The sequence below is a fragment of the Dipodomys spectabilis genome, unplaced genomic scaffold (assembly GCF_019054845.1).
Source record: "Dipodomys spectabilis isolate Male_0828 unplaced genomic scaffold, ASM1905484v1 ptg000002l, whole genome shotgun sequence".
Classification (NCBI taxonomy): domain Eukaryota; kingdom Metazoa; phylum Chordata; class Mammalia; order Rodentia; family Heteromyidae; genus Dipodomys; species Dipodomys spectabilis.
The window spans coordinates 55275353-55294293 of NW_024870679.1; the positions used below are offsets into that span (position 1 = coordinate 55275353).

At 40.5% G+C, this 18941-nt stretch overlaps 1 protein-coding gene across 1 annotated transcript in view; it reads right to left on the bottom strand.

Annotated features, from left to right (window-relative positions):
• Positions 1-3857: 3857 nt before the first annotated feature.
• The window catches only part of Faf1 (Fas associated factor 1), a 297788-nt gene continuing 282704 nt past the window's right edge, over positions 3858-18941 (bottom strand). The window contains exon 19 of the mRNA XM_042677919.1: positions 3858-4117. Coding sequence (XP_042533853.1) covers positions 4034-4117 — 84 coding nt within the window. The 3' untranslated portion in view covers positions 3858-4033. The remainder of the gene's footprint in view (positions 4118-18941) is intronic.

Consider the following 18941-nt stretch of genomic DNA (forward strand, 5'->3'; position numbering starts at 1 on the left):
CCTTTACTGGTATTTCCTTTCAGACCAAACTTTCAAAATGCAGCAGAGAGGTTTGTGGCCAGTTGGAGTTGTTAAGGGTCATCTTCCAAAGCTGTTTTATTTTTTGGGAGTGGGGTGGGGAGGAGTAGGGAGCAGTACTGGAACTTAATTCAGGGCCCTGTGTTCTTGCTCAGGTTTTTCTGCTCATGGCTGGTGCTCTACTCCTTGAGTCATCTCTCCAGTCCAAAAGCTATTTGGAACAAGATACTAAATTCAGGTGGTTCAAGTCAAGAGAACTTACTGGCTGCATTTCATCCTCTTGAGAGGTTCTTTTAGACAAAAATATGGGTTGCCAAAAAGAATGGACAGGCTCAACTCCCACATGGTCTGATTTTTGTATGTACAATATAAATGGTGGCTATTTTTTCTTTTTTTTGGTTAGTAGATCCCACTAAAATTTGATGAACGCAATTTCACTTCCCAGAAAAATACAATAGTAGAGGGCCCCAAGAGCCATTCTTGGGTTTAAAACTTAGTCTATGGAAGAACAGTGGGAAATGAGACTATTAAGGCTTCAATCTTGAGTCTTCTACTGACAAGCTTTGGACTTTAGGCAAACCAGACAGCTCCTTGTGCAAAAATGAAATGACCATCTGCCTTGCTCATAGCAGTGGACTGTGATGATATGTGAAAGGTGTGCTAAAGTGCAGGAGTTTTTGTCAGGATATTGAGTTTCAGAGAAGTTACTCACCTTAAGGTTATAATGTCTAAATGGCAGAATCAAGGTTCACATGAGAAGACAGTGAAGTTTCCAGAGTGCTTATGTATGTGAGGAACTCTAAACTGGCCATATGAGAAAATACAGACTGTAAAGTGCAATACCTGTGTGTCAATTTAAGGTTCTTGTCCCATTCATTGGTGGGGCCCAGGACTGGGTAGTTGAGGGGATGGGTAACAGTGTGTGGATCAGTAATGGTGTTAATGGAAACAAGCGATATCCTCTCGTACATCCAAATAAAGGTTATGTGCAACCTCTTAGTAATCTACTCCACTGCTTATTGATGAATGGAAGATGTTTTGTAATGTCTCAGGGCATAGGATGGATACTATTAAACTGTAGATCTCCTTAGCATATAACTTTATGTTGGTTTTGTAGTATTTTAATCTTTTCAATATTTTCCTTCTATTTTATTGGTATGCTCCTGACATAGCTAGGATGAACATCCATCTTTTTATTGGTTGATATGGGGGTCTTGGAAACTTTTGGCCCAGGGTGGCCTTGAATTACAATCCTTCTCTTGAGTAGCTAGGAATACAGCTGTGAGCCACTGTTCTCACTATACATCATGTTCGTAATGACTTAAATAAAAATGTATATGTTATTCTCCTATATTAGAGAATAAACCCTAAATAGATGTTAAGCTATTAAAAAGAAGAGCCTTTGGTTTTTTGCTAACAAAAAAGGCACTGTGCTTTGATGTATTATTTTTACAGTAAGTATAAAAACCAAGCAAGATATTGATTTGAAATGAAAAAAAAAAAAAGGATTCTACAAAAACTGATGTCATCCAGCTCAGGCTGTGGACAATTACAATTCAGAGATGAACACCAGAACGTCTCATAAAACTAACAGTGCCAGAGGCTGGCAACATCCCAAACTAGATGCCTCCAAAAAAATTGTATCTTCTGAAAGACAATGGGAAATTGGCAATATTTCCTTAAACTTTGAAACTAATTTTCTGAACTCACAACTGATAACCCAAGAATCCAAAGGAGTGAACTAGAATGAGGAGAGGACAGGAACCACGAAGCTCACTGTAAACAGCTGGGCAAAGAATGTTGAGAAAACATTCTGGTTGACTCACTGAATCTGAGGGTGGAATGTGTGGGGCATGGAAGTCTGAGAGTAGGAGAAAAAATTCTGTGGTAAAAGCAATTAATTTTAAAGTTGTGCCTGCATGAGAAAGTATAAAATGCTTGAGCTTAGTAGCTGAGAACGCCATGTGTGAACAGTGACAATTAGCTGATGTCTTTCCTAGCTAGGGGGCTTATAGGAGGAGTTTATGAGGCTGAGCAGGCCACTGAGAACTTTCCAAGACAAGGTTGAAAAAGGTTTTTCAATTTCACACACATTCAAGTAACATTTAATAGCTTTTATGAAAATGGTTTCAGAGTGAAGTCTATATTGTTGGTATACAGAAGTGAATGGCGTGGGAGGGAACCATATAATGAAGTCAAACCCAAATCAGATGGAACAGGTTAAACATGAAAGTGAATTCAGAGACCCCTCTCTCAAACCCCTACCCACAATCTCATTGTTGTTTCTGAATATAGCCTGAGTTCAGTGCCATGTCTTTTCCACAGCACCTATAGGGACAATGTCTACCTGGAGCCTTAATGTCCTGGAAATGACTCTCTTGTGCAGCCAGTTAGAAAGGAAGTAGAGCTAGAGAGGAAGGGCTATCGAGAGCTTCCCTCATGGTAGGTCTTCCTTTCAGCCTCCCTAGAGAGACCCGTGGGGCCAGAGAAAGCCCTCATGTAAGCAAATGAAGCACAAGTCTTTTAGGAACAATTTCTTTTAAGAGAGTTTCAGGGGAAGGTCCCGGGTAGAACATGAAAGGAAAAACAGATGGAATTTTCCTGGCTACCATCCACTTTTGGGTAGAGAGAAATGACCAAACATATTTCCAGCTTTCATTAAGAGTTTTCTAACAACATCTTGCTGGGGCCAGGGGAGCAAACCTAGCACTTATATTTAGAAAATATTCTCAACTCCTAGAATAGAGACCTATGAAAACATTTCAAGACTAAAAGGAAATCACTGGCTATGAAGGTATAAAGATAGTTCTTATGAACTACTACTGCAAACTCCAAGTCCACAGATTACAAAATTCAAATCTACTAAATCAAACCTCAAATTATTGAATACAGGTATCACATGTCTTTTAGACTAAGCCCCCAAATTTTCTCTTAAATACATGAAATCTGAATTTTCAGTGAAAGAATGAGATTCCTTCTAATAGTAGAGCAAGTTACTTATTATAGGGAATGTCCCATGGCATCAAGTTAAACATGAAGTGAACCCAAATGCGCAATGGCATCTCCTAGAATGAGATTTTGACTGTAGACATGGTGCTTAAAATACTAAGTTTCAAAGCCCAAATGTATGAAGGAGGGACCAAAAAAAGGGAGAATTGTATTCAGTATACAATATGATGGCTCAGCACCTTGGAAGCTGGTGTCTATGGGGTTCTAACTGATTCAACACAGACCTAACAGCAGCTTCTCACAGCTGGGTCAGATACCAAAGTCTTAATATTATCTGCTTTACACTACCTCAGCATTCACATTATGTACTTGAACACTTTCCCATGTTTCAGTGGAATAGTAAATACCTCCTAGATGGAGGTTGGAGATCCAAGGCAGCAGTATTAAATAAATATCTTGCATATATGTCAAAATAGTTCAAACAAAATCTTACATCTTAGTAATAAAGATAGAAAGTACCAACAAAAATGATATGCTTCTTTTTCCTCCTATGACAATGTTTAATCTCCATGCCAAGAATGTCCCATTTGACTTTTTTTCCTCTGCCTCTTAAAATTAGGTGACAAAGTAGAGATCCAGTCATGAAAATAAAAAGGCAGAGGTGTAAGCCCTGGCTCAATGAGACATATCAAATACACAGCATCCTGGTGTCACAAGACAGAAAGAACTGTCATAGGACACTGGGCACTAGAGAAGTTAAAAACTCTTACTAGTGATCACTCACACACCAACAGTGCACTAGTCATTGAACAGGGCAAAGTGCAGGGGAGGGGCGGGTGGCAGAATTGTAATTCTTCATCATGAGGGTTGGGAACATATACTCATGGATGGGAAATTTTAAGTAGCTATGTTTATTATTACTTTTTTTTTCCAGCAATCTTGCAAGAGGCAGAAGTGTGACACTGAACTGAGTGAGACGAGCATGTGGGTGGTTGGCGATGAGCCCATCTCTTGACGAGGGCCAGTGGCTTGTCAAGGAATGGCTGGTTCCACCGCCGAGCCGTGTTTACTCTTTTGCTTCAAGAAAAAGGGTTTCTTGAGGAAACAACTTTACCTCCAATAAAGATTTATTGGGGTCCAGCTGAGTTACCTGAAAAGAAAGAAAATACATTTAAAAGTCTGGAACAAGGATAATTTTGTCTACATGGCATTCAGTGCACCTGTGTGTATTGATTTTTGAGCCTATTACAACATGCAAGAGTGAGCACTTTCTTTTTTTTTTCTCTTTCTTTTTTTTTGGTTGGTCGTGGGGCTTGAACTCTGGGCTTGGACACTATCCGTCAGCTCTTCAGCTCAAGGTGAGTGTTCTACCGCTTGAGCCACAGCACCACTTCTGGTTTTCTAGTGGTTTATTGGAAATAAGAGTCTCATGGGCTTTCCTGCCCAGGCTGGCTTTGAACCATGATCCTCAGATCTCAGCCTCCTGAATAGCTAGGATTACAGGTGTGAGCCACTGGTACTAGGCAAAGTGAGCATTTTCACCTTATCTTATTCTATCTTCAAACTAATCCTGTGAGATGGGTATTGTTTTTCCTATCTGAGTAAACCAGGCTCTCATAAAGGTCAAGTTTAGTGGAAGAACTATCACTGACCTCGAGGCATAGGTTTAAGAGACTCAACCTTTGCTTCCTGTGCCCTTGGGAAAGATGTTCCTTCAACAGCTGAATAGCATCCTGCAAGCCTCTGCTTGGTTAACTTGTGACAGCAAGGAGGTCTATTCTGCTTGTGGGGGCAAATTAAGACTGATGGACAAGAGCTAGGGCTTATTCCCACTAAAACCACATACAGTAAACTGAAGAAAGATTATTCTACCGTATTTAAAGATGGCTGTATCTTGCTGGCAAGGGGCAGCTTTTAGGGAGGTCTATACTATGATCTTCTTGTTGGGAATATATTTGGTTTGAAAAAAAAAATGAATCACCAGAAAATGAGGGATGGGGTAACAGTGTTTAAAAACAAATGTACTCATTACCTTACTTATGTAACTGTAATCCCCCTGCTCATCACCTTTTCAATAAGGATTAAAAAAAAAAAGAATCACCTAATATTACCACCTTATATTCTAGAGACAAGAAATATAAACTACTGAAAGTAAAGCTAGGCAAAACCTTCTTTGTACTATGGGACACAGAGATTCTAAATTAGGTTTCAGCCTTCCTAAGCCAGGACAGGGATGGTATATGAAAGTTTTATGAATGAGAGAGAGAGAGAGAAAGAGAGAATGAGAGAGAGAGAGAGAGAGAGAATATCAAATATCAAAAAGGAGTAAGAGTTGGGGGTATAACTCAGTGGTACAGTGTTTGCCTAGCATGTGTAAGGCTCACTCCTGAATCAAGATCTCCACAATCCAGGTGATGAGTTTTAAAGGCACTAGTTTAATGGAAAGGACACAAGCTTTAGAACTACAAAAACTCTGGTTTAAATCACAGCTGTGTTGGCTATCAGCTTTGTGGCTTTGGGGGTATCAACCTTGTAGAACTGATGTGAAGATTAAATGAGAAAAATATAATTAGCAGTGTCTGGCACAGAGCAGGTGCCAATAATGGGCTCTGTGTGTGAGAGCAACTGTAAAGATAGCTGGACACACAGACAAATGGACAGCTCCAAGTGTGTGTGAAGAAAGGCCTGGCCACCTCTTATCAGGCCTGAGGGTGCTTGCTCTGCTCTTTAGAGGAGCTCTGGGACTGTAGGCAAAGCCTGGCAGCACCTGAGGCAGGCAATTTTGTTTTCTGCTCAACTCAAGCCACTCCTAATGAGATGATTCTACTATCTTCTTCCAGCTAGTGGAAGGGGAACCCCTGGAGACCAAGGCTGGGTATCACAAGCAGGCTGGGAAGTTTAAGGGGAAGCACTATCATCTGCTATATTCAGATGGAAACTTAGTATGCCCAGGAGGGCCATTAAGGAGACACATCCACCTTAAGAATCTGCTGTGCTTATAAGTAACCCAGGGCAAAAAGCCAGATCTACCAGTATCTCTAGGTTATGGGCAGCTGGGCAGGAAAGGTAGTGGGGAGGGCCCAGCCTGCTGTCTTCCAATTCACTGGGGGGCATGCTGCTGGCAAATGTTTACCCACTTCCCCAATTAATGTACAATACTGCACTGGCTTCTGTCAACAAACTGAGCTGTGCTGCCTCTGCTCAGACTCTTTGGCATTTTCTGCCCAGCTGCTTCCGCTATTGTTCTTAATTAACATGCCAGAGCTCTTCCGGCATCTTCTACTTTGTTATTTGTGGTTTGTAAATACGATGTTTGCTGGGAGAAACCAAAACCAGAGTAGTGCCAGATTTGTGAGTATAGGCAGAAAAGATGTGCTGGGCAGCAAAAGAGGCTGGGACATCAGGCCTGCACTGTACTTTGCTGGGGTCGTCAACATACAAGGTTAGAAGATTCATAAACTATGCCCACTTTTCACATGAGAAAACAGGGGCCAAGAAAAAATAAGCGATTTTTCTTTCTTTCTTTCTTTTTTTTTGTGGTCATGGCTCTTGAACTCTGGGCTTGGGCACTGTCCCTATGCTCTTCAGCTCAAGGCTAGCGCTCTACCACTTGAGCCACAGCACCACTTCTGGTTTTCTGGTGATTTATTGGAGATAAGAGTCTCATGGACTTTCCTGACCTGGCTGGCTCTGAACCACAATCCTCAGATCTCAGCTTCCTGAGTAGTTAGGATTACAGGCGTGAGCCACCGGTGCCCAGCTTTAAGTGATTTTTCTCTAGCCATTTTAAATGGGACTTGGGAAAGAAGAAATATTTTTTTTGGAACACGTATTACATGTCAGGAACCTTATTATTCTCATTTAGTGCATATAACAGCCATGCAAGACAGTTGAACTGCAACAGTTACTTTTAAAAGGCCATATATTTTAAAAAGATCTATAGAATAATGTCTTAAAGGTGAAGCAAAACTACATCTAAATCCTAGCTCTATCATTTACAACCTATATGACTTTGAAGAAGTTATAAAATTTGAGAGCCTGTTTTCCCATCAATAAGAATGTGAATCATGTTTTCTCCTTTGTAGGTTGTTGGGATGGTTAAATGGAATGATATTGGTGAAGCCTCTGGTACAGTTCTGAGCCAGTACAGTAGGTGCTTAGTAGGTGGTAGCCATTACTGGATGGTGTGCTCCTTTGTTAGAGTGTTGGTCTGAAAACTGGACTGAAAATTGGAGCTTCATCCTCTTAGCTTCCTGGAGCCCAGGCATCATTCTGTCTTGTTTCTAACTCATTGCCCAACAGGAATGCTTCTTTCCCTGACTGGTTAATGCCTCCATCTCTGGAGATCCTCATTTCTAGTTTCAGTTCCCACCTTCATCTCTAGTATGGGTCCCATATATTACCATTGGATTGAACATGGGGTTCTGTTAGGTTCTGTTACTCTCTCTGGTGTTTCAGAGCAAGCAGTTACCCCCTCACCTGGGATTCTTATGAAGAGTTTTCAAAGGGTAATCTTTGTTTCCTTTAGCTCTGCTGCCTGGTTTAAAGTGACTGAAGAGAGACTAGTCAGATGTAGGAAATGGCACTTCTCCCTAGCAAGATCGTGGCTATACTGTGAAACCATCCTATAGTGCTGGCAAGATCACATTCAAGAAGGAATAAAGCACACTAAGAGGAACCTCTTCTTAGGGAGGAGACTAAAATCTGTATCTCCCAAGAAAAATTTGAGGATAGAACTCTGTGTGGAAGGAGGGCCTGAAATGGTGGTGGTGCTGTTGCTGAACGGGCAGGAAGGGGCTGTGCTGGTGCTCTACCTAGCTGAAATTTGACAAGAGAAGGCAGAGCAGATGTGCTCTGTGAGGGGGAGAGCTAGGACTGGTGAGGCAAAAATCGAGGAGCAGCAGAAAGAACTCGGCTACTCAGAACACTTTTGAAAATCAGCAACAGCAGCAACTATGGCTAGTAGTACTTTTTCTTTTTTACCTTTTTTTTTTTCTCCCTTCTGGTCTTAATTTTCTTCTTGTCCTTCACAATCATCATAGCAACAGCTATGATGTGCTTGCTATATTTCTCCTGTAGCACCTTAACTAGTCTTCACAATAGCTCAGTGAAACTACTGCCATTTACAGATGAAGACATCAAAGTTATCTTGCCCTCTGTTGCAGAAAAGTAAGGTTTCACACTCAGGTCTGTCTGACTCCAAAGTTCAGGATAACCAGAATGATCCTGACTAACACCAGGACAACCTGCCTTGGGGAAGAAGCAAAGAGGGGAGGAAGTGAATAAACACTCTGTCCCTCCTAAAGACATTAAAATAGAGGCATATTTGCAAATGATAATGATAGCCAACATTTATTTAGCAGTTAGTTTGCACCAAACATTCTTTGAAGCACTTTACACACTTATATAAAATATTTTAGTTTTCATAATAATCCTCTGAGGTAGGCTGAGACAGATATAATGATTATCCCCTATTTTACAATTAGGAAAATTGAGATAATTTGCCCAAGTAACTTGCCTAAAGTCTCAAAGCTATGGAGGGCAGAGCTGGAGTGTTAATCAAGACAGTCTAGCTTTGGAATCCACTTAATTAATAGCTTACATTGCTAGATGTGTTTGCTGACAGTAGGATCCACATGGAGAAAGAAGTTGGATGCAATACCCTGAGTTTGTTTCTAACCAAGCTTCCAGGACATAAGATCTTCATTTTAAGAATGGCAAAAGGTCAAGAGTCATTAAAAAAAAATCCTGAAATGTTTATAAAATACGAATACAAAAACCCAATCTGAGCTTGTGTTTTGCCATTTACTTGGGACTTTGCAGAATTATTGACCCTCTGAATCAACAGAAAATCCTATCCTTCGGGACTTGTCGGAGAGGAGGGGGTGTTCTCAGATAAGAGGTATAGTTTGACTTTGTCTACAGTTAGAAGAGTAAAGTCAACCATTCTGACATTTTCTTATTGTACTTAGGAAACCTGAATGGGTATATTTTCTCATTAAGATAATATTTTAGCAAATTGGCTTTGTGAAACATGTTTATATTGGCAAAAGAAGAATACATTCTCTACTGATTAAAGCTACTTTTTCCTATGCTGACTTCTGTAGCAATTTGAAATTGCTTATACATATTATTGTTTTTTTTTTAAATCACTTCCCTGATTTCAATTCCTTTTTAAAATGCATGACACTGCTGTTGAGAAAAATGTGAATCCATGCAAGAGATTTTTATTTGAGACCACATTATCAACCCAAAATGTTAGGATGAGAATGCTGCACATAGTTCAAGTCTTCATTTCACAAGTGGGCAAATATGGGGCTCAGACAGGTCAAGTGACTTAGCCCAGGTCATACTGCTGATTAAGGGCAGATGCAGTATGCTATCCTAGGGTTCCTGACTTTTGTTTGGAACTCTTCAGAGCCAGATCATTCTGCCTCAAGTTTTTTTTTTTTTTTTGGGTCCATCATAGGGCTTGCTCTGGGCTTGGGCATTGTCTCTCAACTCTTCAGCTCAAGGTGAGCACTCTACCACTTGAGCCACAGCACCACTTCTGATGGTTAATTGGAGATAAGAGTCTCACAGACTTTCCTGCCTAGGCTGGCTTTGAACCATGATCCTCAGATCTCAGACTCCTGAGTAGCTAGGATTACAGGCGTGAGCAACAGGAGCCTGGCTCAACTTAAAAAAAACAACTAGAGAGTAAACACAGTAGTACTACTAGGTGGGAGCTATTTAAGGGCAGGAAATGAGGAATACTAAAAATAATAGCAGTAGGAGTAATTTGCATAGTACTTTACAGTTTGAAAGATATTTCGAGCCGGGCACTGGTGGCTCACGCCTGTAATCCTAGCTACTCAGGAGGCTGAGATCTGAGGATCTTGGTTCAAAGCCAGCCCGGGTAGGAGAGACCATGAGACTCCTATCTCCAATAAACCACCAGAAAACCGGAAGTGGCGCTGTAGCTCAAGTGGTAGAGCACTCGCTTTGACCTGAAGAGCTGAGGGACAGTGCCCAGGCCCAGAGTTCAAGCCCCACGACTGACAAAAAAAAAAAAAAAAAAAAAAAAAGAAAGATATTTACACAAACACTAATTCAGTCAAATGAGTTAGGTACTATAATCAACCTTTCTCTGTTAATTATGTTAAGATATTGCTTTTATTTTGAAATTGAATAAAAAGGGAAGTTTGGATCTGATATTTTATATTTAGAAAAAATCTTGCTAGGTTCGTTTTTTTCATGTTCCTAATATATTTTAAAATTTATGGGAAAATGTATTACAGTAGTATGTGTGTGTGTGTGTGGGGGGGGGGGAAGGTATCTTTTTGTCAAACCAAAGTGCCTCTATCTTGTATACTGATATTTCCTAGTATTGATATTTCCTGGAATTATTTGCTTTTTGACTTCAATTATAACTATTATCTGTACTGTTTGTGACTATCCAGCCATGTTAGGAATATGAATCTTGTGTCAAAGTAGTTAAAAGAATGAACTATAACTAACAGGTGTACTGCTTGTGAGCAGCCAGCCATATTAGGAAGATAAATCTTTATCAAAAGAGTTAAAAAAAATAAACTGTAACTACCAGGTGTGCTGCTTGTGACCAGCCAGCCATGTTAGGAAGATAAATCATTATTAATGGAATTAATGGGAATAAGACCTCCTAGAGAGGGAGCTTACCACTGACCTCATCAACCTCTCCAACTGTATCTATCAACTGCCCTGTTGCCAGCTGTACTCCCAACCAGCCATGAGGAGAAAATGTAAACCCTTGATAAGAATTAAAGAACAGCTCCCTTTCTACCCTTGGTAATCAATTGTATTAACTCCTTGACAAGGAAGAGGCACAGTTTGGAGTGGGATAAAAACTTAGCAGTCTACTCTCCCTGGTATGCCTGCCTAGCTCTGGGGAGGGTAATGGCAATGCACTCTTTTGCAAAAAGCAATTGCCTTGACAAAATCTCCTATATCTCTTGTGCATCTATTCATTTCTGATACCAGAGAGGAGTTGTGTGTTTCTAATAGTAGGACTTGAAAATCATCTCATTGGAATCAGCCCCACTCTAGAATAGGAAATGAGACCCAAATATTGGTAGTGGAGATGATTTACTGAGGAATACTTGGGTTTATCACTGAAATAACATAGTAATATGTCTGATGACTACGGCATGCTAATTAACCTTCTGTTTAATTCTTTTAAAAGTTGAGGGTTTTCTTCTGGAGGGAGGGTAGGGCCCCTAAGATTGTTAGGATCCCATAAGAGAAAGCTTGTAATTCCCATGGAGTGGGGGGACATTTATTTTATACTCATGTTTCTACATGGAGTGACTCCTGGAGGTTCTCCCCAATTCTCACACAATTCCTTTTTTTTTGGGGGTCCGGTCATGGGGCCTGAACTCTGGGCCTGGGCGCTGTCCCTCAGCTCTTCAGCTCAAGGCTAGCGCTCTACCACTTGAGCTACAGCACCACTTCCGGCTTTTTTCTTTTTTGCTTATGTGGTGCTGAGGAATCGAACCCAGGGCCCCAGGCATGCAAGGCAAGCGCTCTACCACTGAGCCACCTTCCCAGCCCCTCACACAATTCCTTTTGAGGTGGGGATTGAACCCTGAGTCTTGTACATACTGGCAAGTACTCTTTATTTAGTATTTTCTAAGTACCACACACCTAGCTACTACTTCTACACATTACTCAAGTGGTTACAACAAGTCTATAAGTGTTACTATTATTTCCATTTTTTCAGATACATTCTCTGAAGTAAAATAATGGTGAAGGGGCTTGCTCAAGTAAGAAATGACAAGGCTGGAATTTATGCCAGGTTCATGAGCTTCCATGGTCTTATTACTGCTTTCAACTTCTGATTCTATTTTAAGTAGGACCCAGATAACAGGACTACTTGGCTTTCCCTGGGGACATAAAGAAGCTGCACTCCACAGCTGTGTCACGCTCATGTCCCTATTGTAGTGGGGGCTTTGTTGTTCCCCACAGGAACCCAAGCTGTCTTTTGTAACTGTCAACTTAGTCCTAACAGCTAATTGTCTATTTTCTTTTGATGACCTAGGAGTTCCTAAAGAGGGCAGTTACAAAGTATCAGAGAGAGAACATAAGAATGGATCTGCTGGTCATGTGCTGGTCAGGGTGTAAAAAGGCTTTGTGGAAAAAGTCTTTTCCAAACATAAGGGATTGCTCTTGTTAACAGTACAACTAGTAATTAGTAACAGTAATAAGCAACCATAATAAGGAAAAAATAGAGCAACTTCTCTATTTTTGCTCTAGGTAGTAACATGATTCCTAAGGAACTACTAATCTGGAAGGATCCCACTAGGGGATTGCTCTATGATTTAAAATATCTCCACTTTACTTTGCTGGGCCAAAATGTCTCACTGGAGCACAGGAAAAAAATAGCACTGAGGAAGGGTGATCAGGAAACAGGGAAAATGTTTCTCCTTTTATTACTAACCTGTGTTAGAACAACTAGAGTGCTAGTGAGTGAGGTTGGATAGGTTTTTGGGGCTGTAAAGCATAGGGACCTAGGATATTTTTTACTTGACAAGTGATTTTAGGTGGGGATAAAAGAGAAGTTAAAGTCAGAATACAAGAATGGAGAGACAAAGGGCAAACAAATGCAGCAATGCTAATCACTGTACTGTTGAAAATGAACTATATACCTTATATAAAACTTCTGGGTGGGGCGGGGCGCTGGTGGCTCATGGCTGTAATCCTAGCTACTCAGGAGGCTGAGATCTGAGGATCTTGGTTCAAAGCCAGCCCGGGTAGGAGAGACCATGAGACTCCTATCTCCAATAAACCACCAGAAAACCGGAAGTGGCACTGTAGCTCAAGTGGTAGAGTGCTCGCCTGGAGCTGAAGAGCTGAGGGACAGCGCCCAGGCCCAGAGTTCAAGCCCCACGACCGACCAAAAAAAAAAAACTTCTGGGTGGGAATGGGAGGGGAAAAACTGGGAGAGCACGGGAAGGAATGACACTGCCCCAAAAGAAAGGTACTCATTACCTGACATATAACTGTAACTCCTTTGTACTTCACCTTTATAATAACAATAAGACTTAAAAAAAAAAAAAGAGAATACAGAGAGAGAAGACGGTGATAAAGAGATGGAAATTGTGTCTTTTTTTGGGGGTGGGAGGGTGGCGGCAGTCCGTTTGTAGGCCTGAACTCTGGGCCTGGGCGCTGTCCCTCAGCTCTTCAGCTCAAGGCTAGCACTCTACCACTTGAGCCACAGCGCCACTTTTGGCTCTTTTTTTTTCCTGCTTATGTGGTACTGAGGAATCAAACCTAGGGCCTCATGCATGCAAGGCAAGTGCTCTACCACTGAGCCACCTTCCCAGCCCCAGAAATTGTGTCTTGTATGTTTCTCTGCTTATTTACTTTTTTTTTTTTTATCACACTGTAATACCAGTAGCAATGGCTAGTGTCTATTCGAAACTTACTAGGTCCTAAGTGAGGCTCTCTGAACACCAACCACATCAACCCTCTGGGGGAGGCACTGTTAACTCTGTAAAAACAAGGAATAGAAGCCAGTACCAGTGGCTCATGCCTGTAATCTTAACTACTCAGAAGGCTGAGATATGAGGATCATGGTTCAAACCCAGCCCCAGCAAATCTGTAAGACTCTTATTTCCAATTACCTAGCAAAAAGCTAGAGTCGAGCCACCGCTCCTTGCTAGCCTTGAGCAAAGAAGCTAAGGGACAGAGCCCAGACCTGGAATTCAAGCCCCAGAATCAGCAGAAAAGAAAAAAAAAAGCCAAAGAATAAAAGAACAGAAAAGTATTAGAGGAGAGAATAGGATCCTGACATGTCACTTCCATCCAGGAAATCAGTTCCCATGATTAGTCCTGCATGGGATCTGAAAGACACAATTTCAAATAAATAAAAGGAAGGTCTACATTACAGAGAGCAGTTTCTAAGACCCTGGAAGCATAAAAACATAGGCAAATTAATGAATGGAGATTCTAGTGGGGGCAAGAGAAACAGAAACCTAGTGCAAATTAGCCTCATTGGTTAGTCTACACTGTGCCCAGATTACAAATGTGCCAAAAGACTGATCTCATCATCCAACAGGGCAGGCAGAAGCTTCAGGGCTGGGTTGATTCTAAACAACTTAGTATGGTCATCCTGGCAAGGTACTCAAGTAATATCTTCAGTGTGTTGGTGTGCTGATTTGAAAAAGACAAAGCAGCACTGATTTAGGGGACATGATTTACTACGTTTGGAGGCCAATACTGGATCACAGAGAGCAGCCAGAATCTTCAATTGTAGCTTTCTAGGAGGTACCTGATAGAAGACGGGTTTCACAATATTAATGGCTATCTTTGAAACAAGGACTAAGAAACAAATGAAACAAGCCCTATTTATTGGTGAGAACTATTAACTTGGCTTAAAAGATTTTTGAGAAACTCAGATTGTTTGCTCCATAGTTTCACCAATGGGCATGGATTAAATACTAATCCAAGAAGCACTAAGAAAAACACTGGGCTTTAAATCTTGGAACTCATGTATGCTCTTGAGCAAGTCACTTAGCACCCTATCATAAGACCCATACTTCTCATCTGTAAAGTGGTAACAATATCACCCAACAGTCTCTCAATAAAATATTTCCCTCTGGATTTCCTTCTTTCATAATTCCACTTAGAAGGATCAGAGGTATAATCCTGTCACTTCCCTATTTAAATAATGATTCCTTACTAAAACAAGATAGTCCCCCTCATTTTCCCAATTTGTCAATTAGTGGATTAGTGATGTCTCTGACAAAGGTTTGTGGGGGGCCTATAATGGACAGAATGGCTGGAAACACAGTTTGGAGATAGAGCATAAAAACTCAAATGTCCTACTACAGATAAGTTCAACTTCAGAAAAAATCTTTGCTGTCTGGCTTCAGAAAGATCTGGAGTAATGTGCTTGATGTGTGCTCAGGCAGAGTGGCTAAGGAGAAAGTGAGTATTTTGAATGCATTTTAATATCCAAGCAGGGATATGCATGCCAGTGTGCGTAGTTCTGCTCACAAACACCACTCAAGAGCTACAGCTTTGAACAGGAGTTAAAAGAGTTGAATCCCTAACGACATACAAAAGACTTGCTGGTGTGATTTATTCTGATGTATTTACTTATCCAATTACCAAAACAGCAGGAGATCATTAAATTTTCTAGTTACCAGATGCAGCACGTTCAATATCTTAAATGTTACCAAGGCTCTTTCTGAGCTATTTTGATATTACATTTTACCTGCCCAAAAGCTTGTGAAACTGGAAAGCAAGAATCATGAATAGAGCAGAAGTATTCTTTGAAGGCTGGCCCAGCAAATTCCCATACAATACCAAACCTATACTAGAAACTCCCAATTCCTGGGCTGAGGAGAAACAAAAGTATTTAGGAAGACAGAAACATTATTACCCCACAAGCCTTTTCTCCTTTCTTTTATTTTTATTTTCTTGCCAGCCCTGGGCCTTAAACTCAAAGACTGGGCACAGTCCCTGAGCTTCTTTTTGCTCAAGGCTAGCACTCTACTACTGGAGCCACAGTTCCATTTCAGCCTTTTTTGTTTATGTGGTACTAAGGAACTGAACCCAGGGCTTCATGCATGCTAGGCAAGCACTCTACCACACCTCCAGCCCCCAACAAGCCTTTTCTTCATGCTCATTTCCTATCAGTCAGTTGCTGTAATCACACAGGACCAGGGCTCAGAGTGGAGGGTAGTAAGGGAACAAGCACCTGCTGTGAGACTGCAAATCTGTCTCCTAAACTTAGCACACACAGGTAGCTACCTGTGTGATCTTACAAGTCAGTTTTTCCTCATAAGTCTCCATTCTTTTTAAGGATAGGTGTGAACACCATCAATTTGTCTTCCCTGTACTTATACAAATGTCTCTTGGAGAAGACTAAGCAACTTAAATGTAGAAACTGTTGGCTATTTCTGTATCCTTAGCAACCAAGCAAAGAACTTTGTGCATTATTTGCTCTCAGTAAACTAGCATGTTGAGTAAGAATCAAACTAGAGATCATTATGGCACATTAAAAAAACAGACAACGGATCAAGCTCATATCAGTCTTTTTTGGAGTAGGGAAAATATGTTTATTTTCTTTTGAAGTTTATTAAAAAAAAGTGAAATCTAAGATTTTTGAAAGGGAGGTGGTGTCTTGATCCCAACATTCTTAGCTATTCTGATATTCAAATATTTACCTCTTCATAGGCTCTACATTTCAGCCATTACATGAGTTTGCTATTTCTCAAATACATCTTGAGCTTTCTCTCTGAACCTTTGGCTATGTTGTTTCCTTTACCTGGAATGTCCTTTTCCCCATTAACAAATATTTCAGCATATAATCTCTCAAGCTCAAATGCTTCTTCCTTCACAAATACAGGCCTGAGTGACAAAGCCTAAATTAATCTCTTTCTCTTATTCATGTTACAGAGCTGGCTAATTACAACTTATTCTTTCTCTTATTCATGTTACAGAGCCAGCTAATTATACCTTTTTTTCACCGAATAGGTCATATACTTGTGGTGTACAGCAACCATAATTTTTTTGTTTTGTTTTTGTCAGTTGTGGGGCTTGAACTCAGGGCCTGGTACTGTCCCTGAGCCTCTCTGAGCTCTACCACTCAAGCCACAGTACCACTTCTGGTTTTTAAGTGGTTTATTGGAGATAAGAATCTCAGGGGATTTTTCTGCTAAGGCTGGCTTTGAACTACAATCCTTAGATCTCAGCTTCCTGAGTAGCTAGGATTACGGCATGAGCTACTGGCATTTAGCCATAATGTTCACTGTCGGTCCTTAGGTGTTTATTCCACTGCCCTGCATGTGCCAATTCACTTCGGCTGAACCAATTCCTTTGTTTTACCTTAGGCTCCTCAGACAAGGAGACTGTCAAGGTACTGCCAACGCCAAAGCTGTCCTTTCCTAAAATAGCAGTCCTATACTTTTGACCAGGCAAGAGATCCCAAAGGATCTAGCTTAGAAAATCAGCTATACTTTCACACTGAGTTGTGAGGCTATTTTGAAATTGTTTATGAGTTTGTGCAGTTAAGTTGAATTCTGACAGCACACATGAGGTTTTACTGGCTACCTATACCCAGGATGTAATGTACTGCTAGAAACAGTGTCAGTTCAATAAATGTTTGCTGAAAGATTGGCATACTGAATGACTGAATGGATACTTCCTACCCCTCGCCAAGCCTCCATCAATCCACAGAAATGATATCTGGAGGAGCTGCATTCTTTGCCATAGCTTTACTCCCTCAGGAGACAGACTGGTCAGTAATGTCACTGGCAAGTTATTTTAGCAAGGTCATTGGCTCTGGATGTTTTCTGGACCTAGCCTTACTTAGTCCTGCTGCATAGACATAGGGACTGACAATACATTTGCATCAGTTGCCCTTTCAAAACAGACAGATATTTCCCTGTTTGTTTAAACTATTGTTGGAATTGGTTAATTAGACGGATTTAAAAAATCTTAATACTCTAAACAGAGAAAACTGGTTCTGAATTATTAAGCAACATTTTCAATGCATCTGAATAACCTTAAGTGACTTAGCTGCCACCTGATCCTAAGCTCTGGCTCAGATAAATAAATGTGAAATATTGCCAAAGCTTCAGCTTATGGAGTCTCCAGCTACAGTAAATAGAAGCTTAAGTCTCCATAAACTGCCTGGGATGGAGACATTCTCATAAAAAAGGGCAGAAGATGAGTTTACATAATGCCAGTGGGACCAGTAAGACAATGTTTTCAGAAAAGAGTTGTTAATGGGACAAGTATTATCAATACCCACATCTCGTAATCATAAAATCACATAGTATCTGAGGTGAAAGAAGAAGCCATTTAATCTCAAAAACAAAATAAATTTTAGGCTCCTTGGAGTCACACAAGTAGGCTGGAAGAATAAAAATTTGTCCATGATGACTGCTTAGTTTCCTGCTCATGCTGGGGCAATTTTAAGAATGTAAGAATTACAAGTTGACAACTGGCTTTTAAGACAGTTGAAAAGTTTAGCCAAATGGGCTATGTGTAATTGAGCTCCAAAGACTCCATGTTTTTCATCTGAGATTTAGAGTTTGACTTCCATGGTCATGAGGGAAGGAACTAGGAATAAGTGGGGGTGAATGTCATTATAATGTGGGCCCTCAAATTGTCTAGCCTCAAACTGTGAGGAGATAAAGCTTATGAATTTCTGCCTGTTGAAATGGAAACTACAAGAACAGTGGATGCATGAATGGGAAGAAACAGTTTATTTCTTCTCATTTACTAAGCAAATATTTTGGTATTTATTCAAGAAATATGTAAGAAACAGGTTAGACATTGGAATACTGTAGTGAACAAGGTAGTCTCTCTGCCTTCAAGGAGTGCAGAATCTAGTGCAACACAGAGACAAGAAAATATAGCTCACTGCAATTCAGGGTAGTAAAGGCTATGACAGGAAGAGGGCACTAAAGGAACACAAGGAAAGTACATGCCTAACTCAATCCTAGGATGTCAACATATTTGGAGAAATATGTCTCATTGTAGCATGTACAGCTATTTCCTACAATCTAACCATTTTACTAACATGCATTTACATGCAATAAATCAATCTTAGTTGCTCACTACATGTTAGGTACTGTGCTAGGGAACAATCAGATAGATATATCAGATACAACCCAAAACTACTTCAAACTTGATGTATACATTTTTTTAAAAGACATATAATACGTTTGGCCCTATGTAAATTTAACCCAACCTTTTCTTTTGGGTTTTCTGGGCCTTAAGTTACTGTAGTTTTCTGCTCTTCAATTTCTCATCTGTAAAACAATGGCCTTTTCTGATTCTCACAATCTAAAAAGCATGAATTAAGAAGGATTACTTACAAAAGGTCTTACTTAAGGTCAACAGGAAGAGGGAGAATGAAATAAATGTGGAAACAGTACAAAAGCTGTGGGGTTCAGATTCTAGGTAAAGGGCAGGGTATGGGTTGGGGGTTTAGAGCTGAA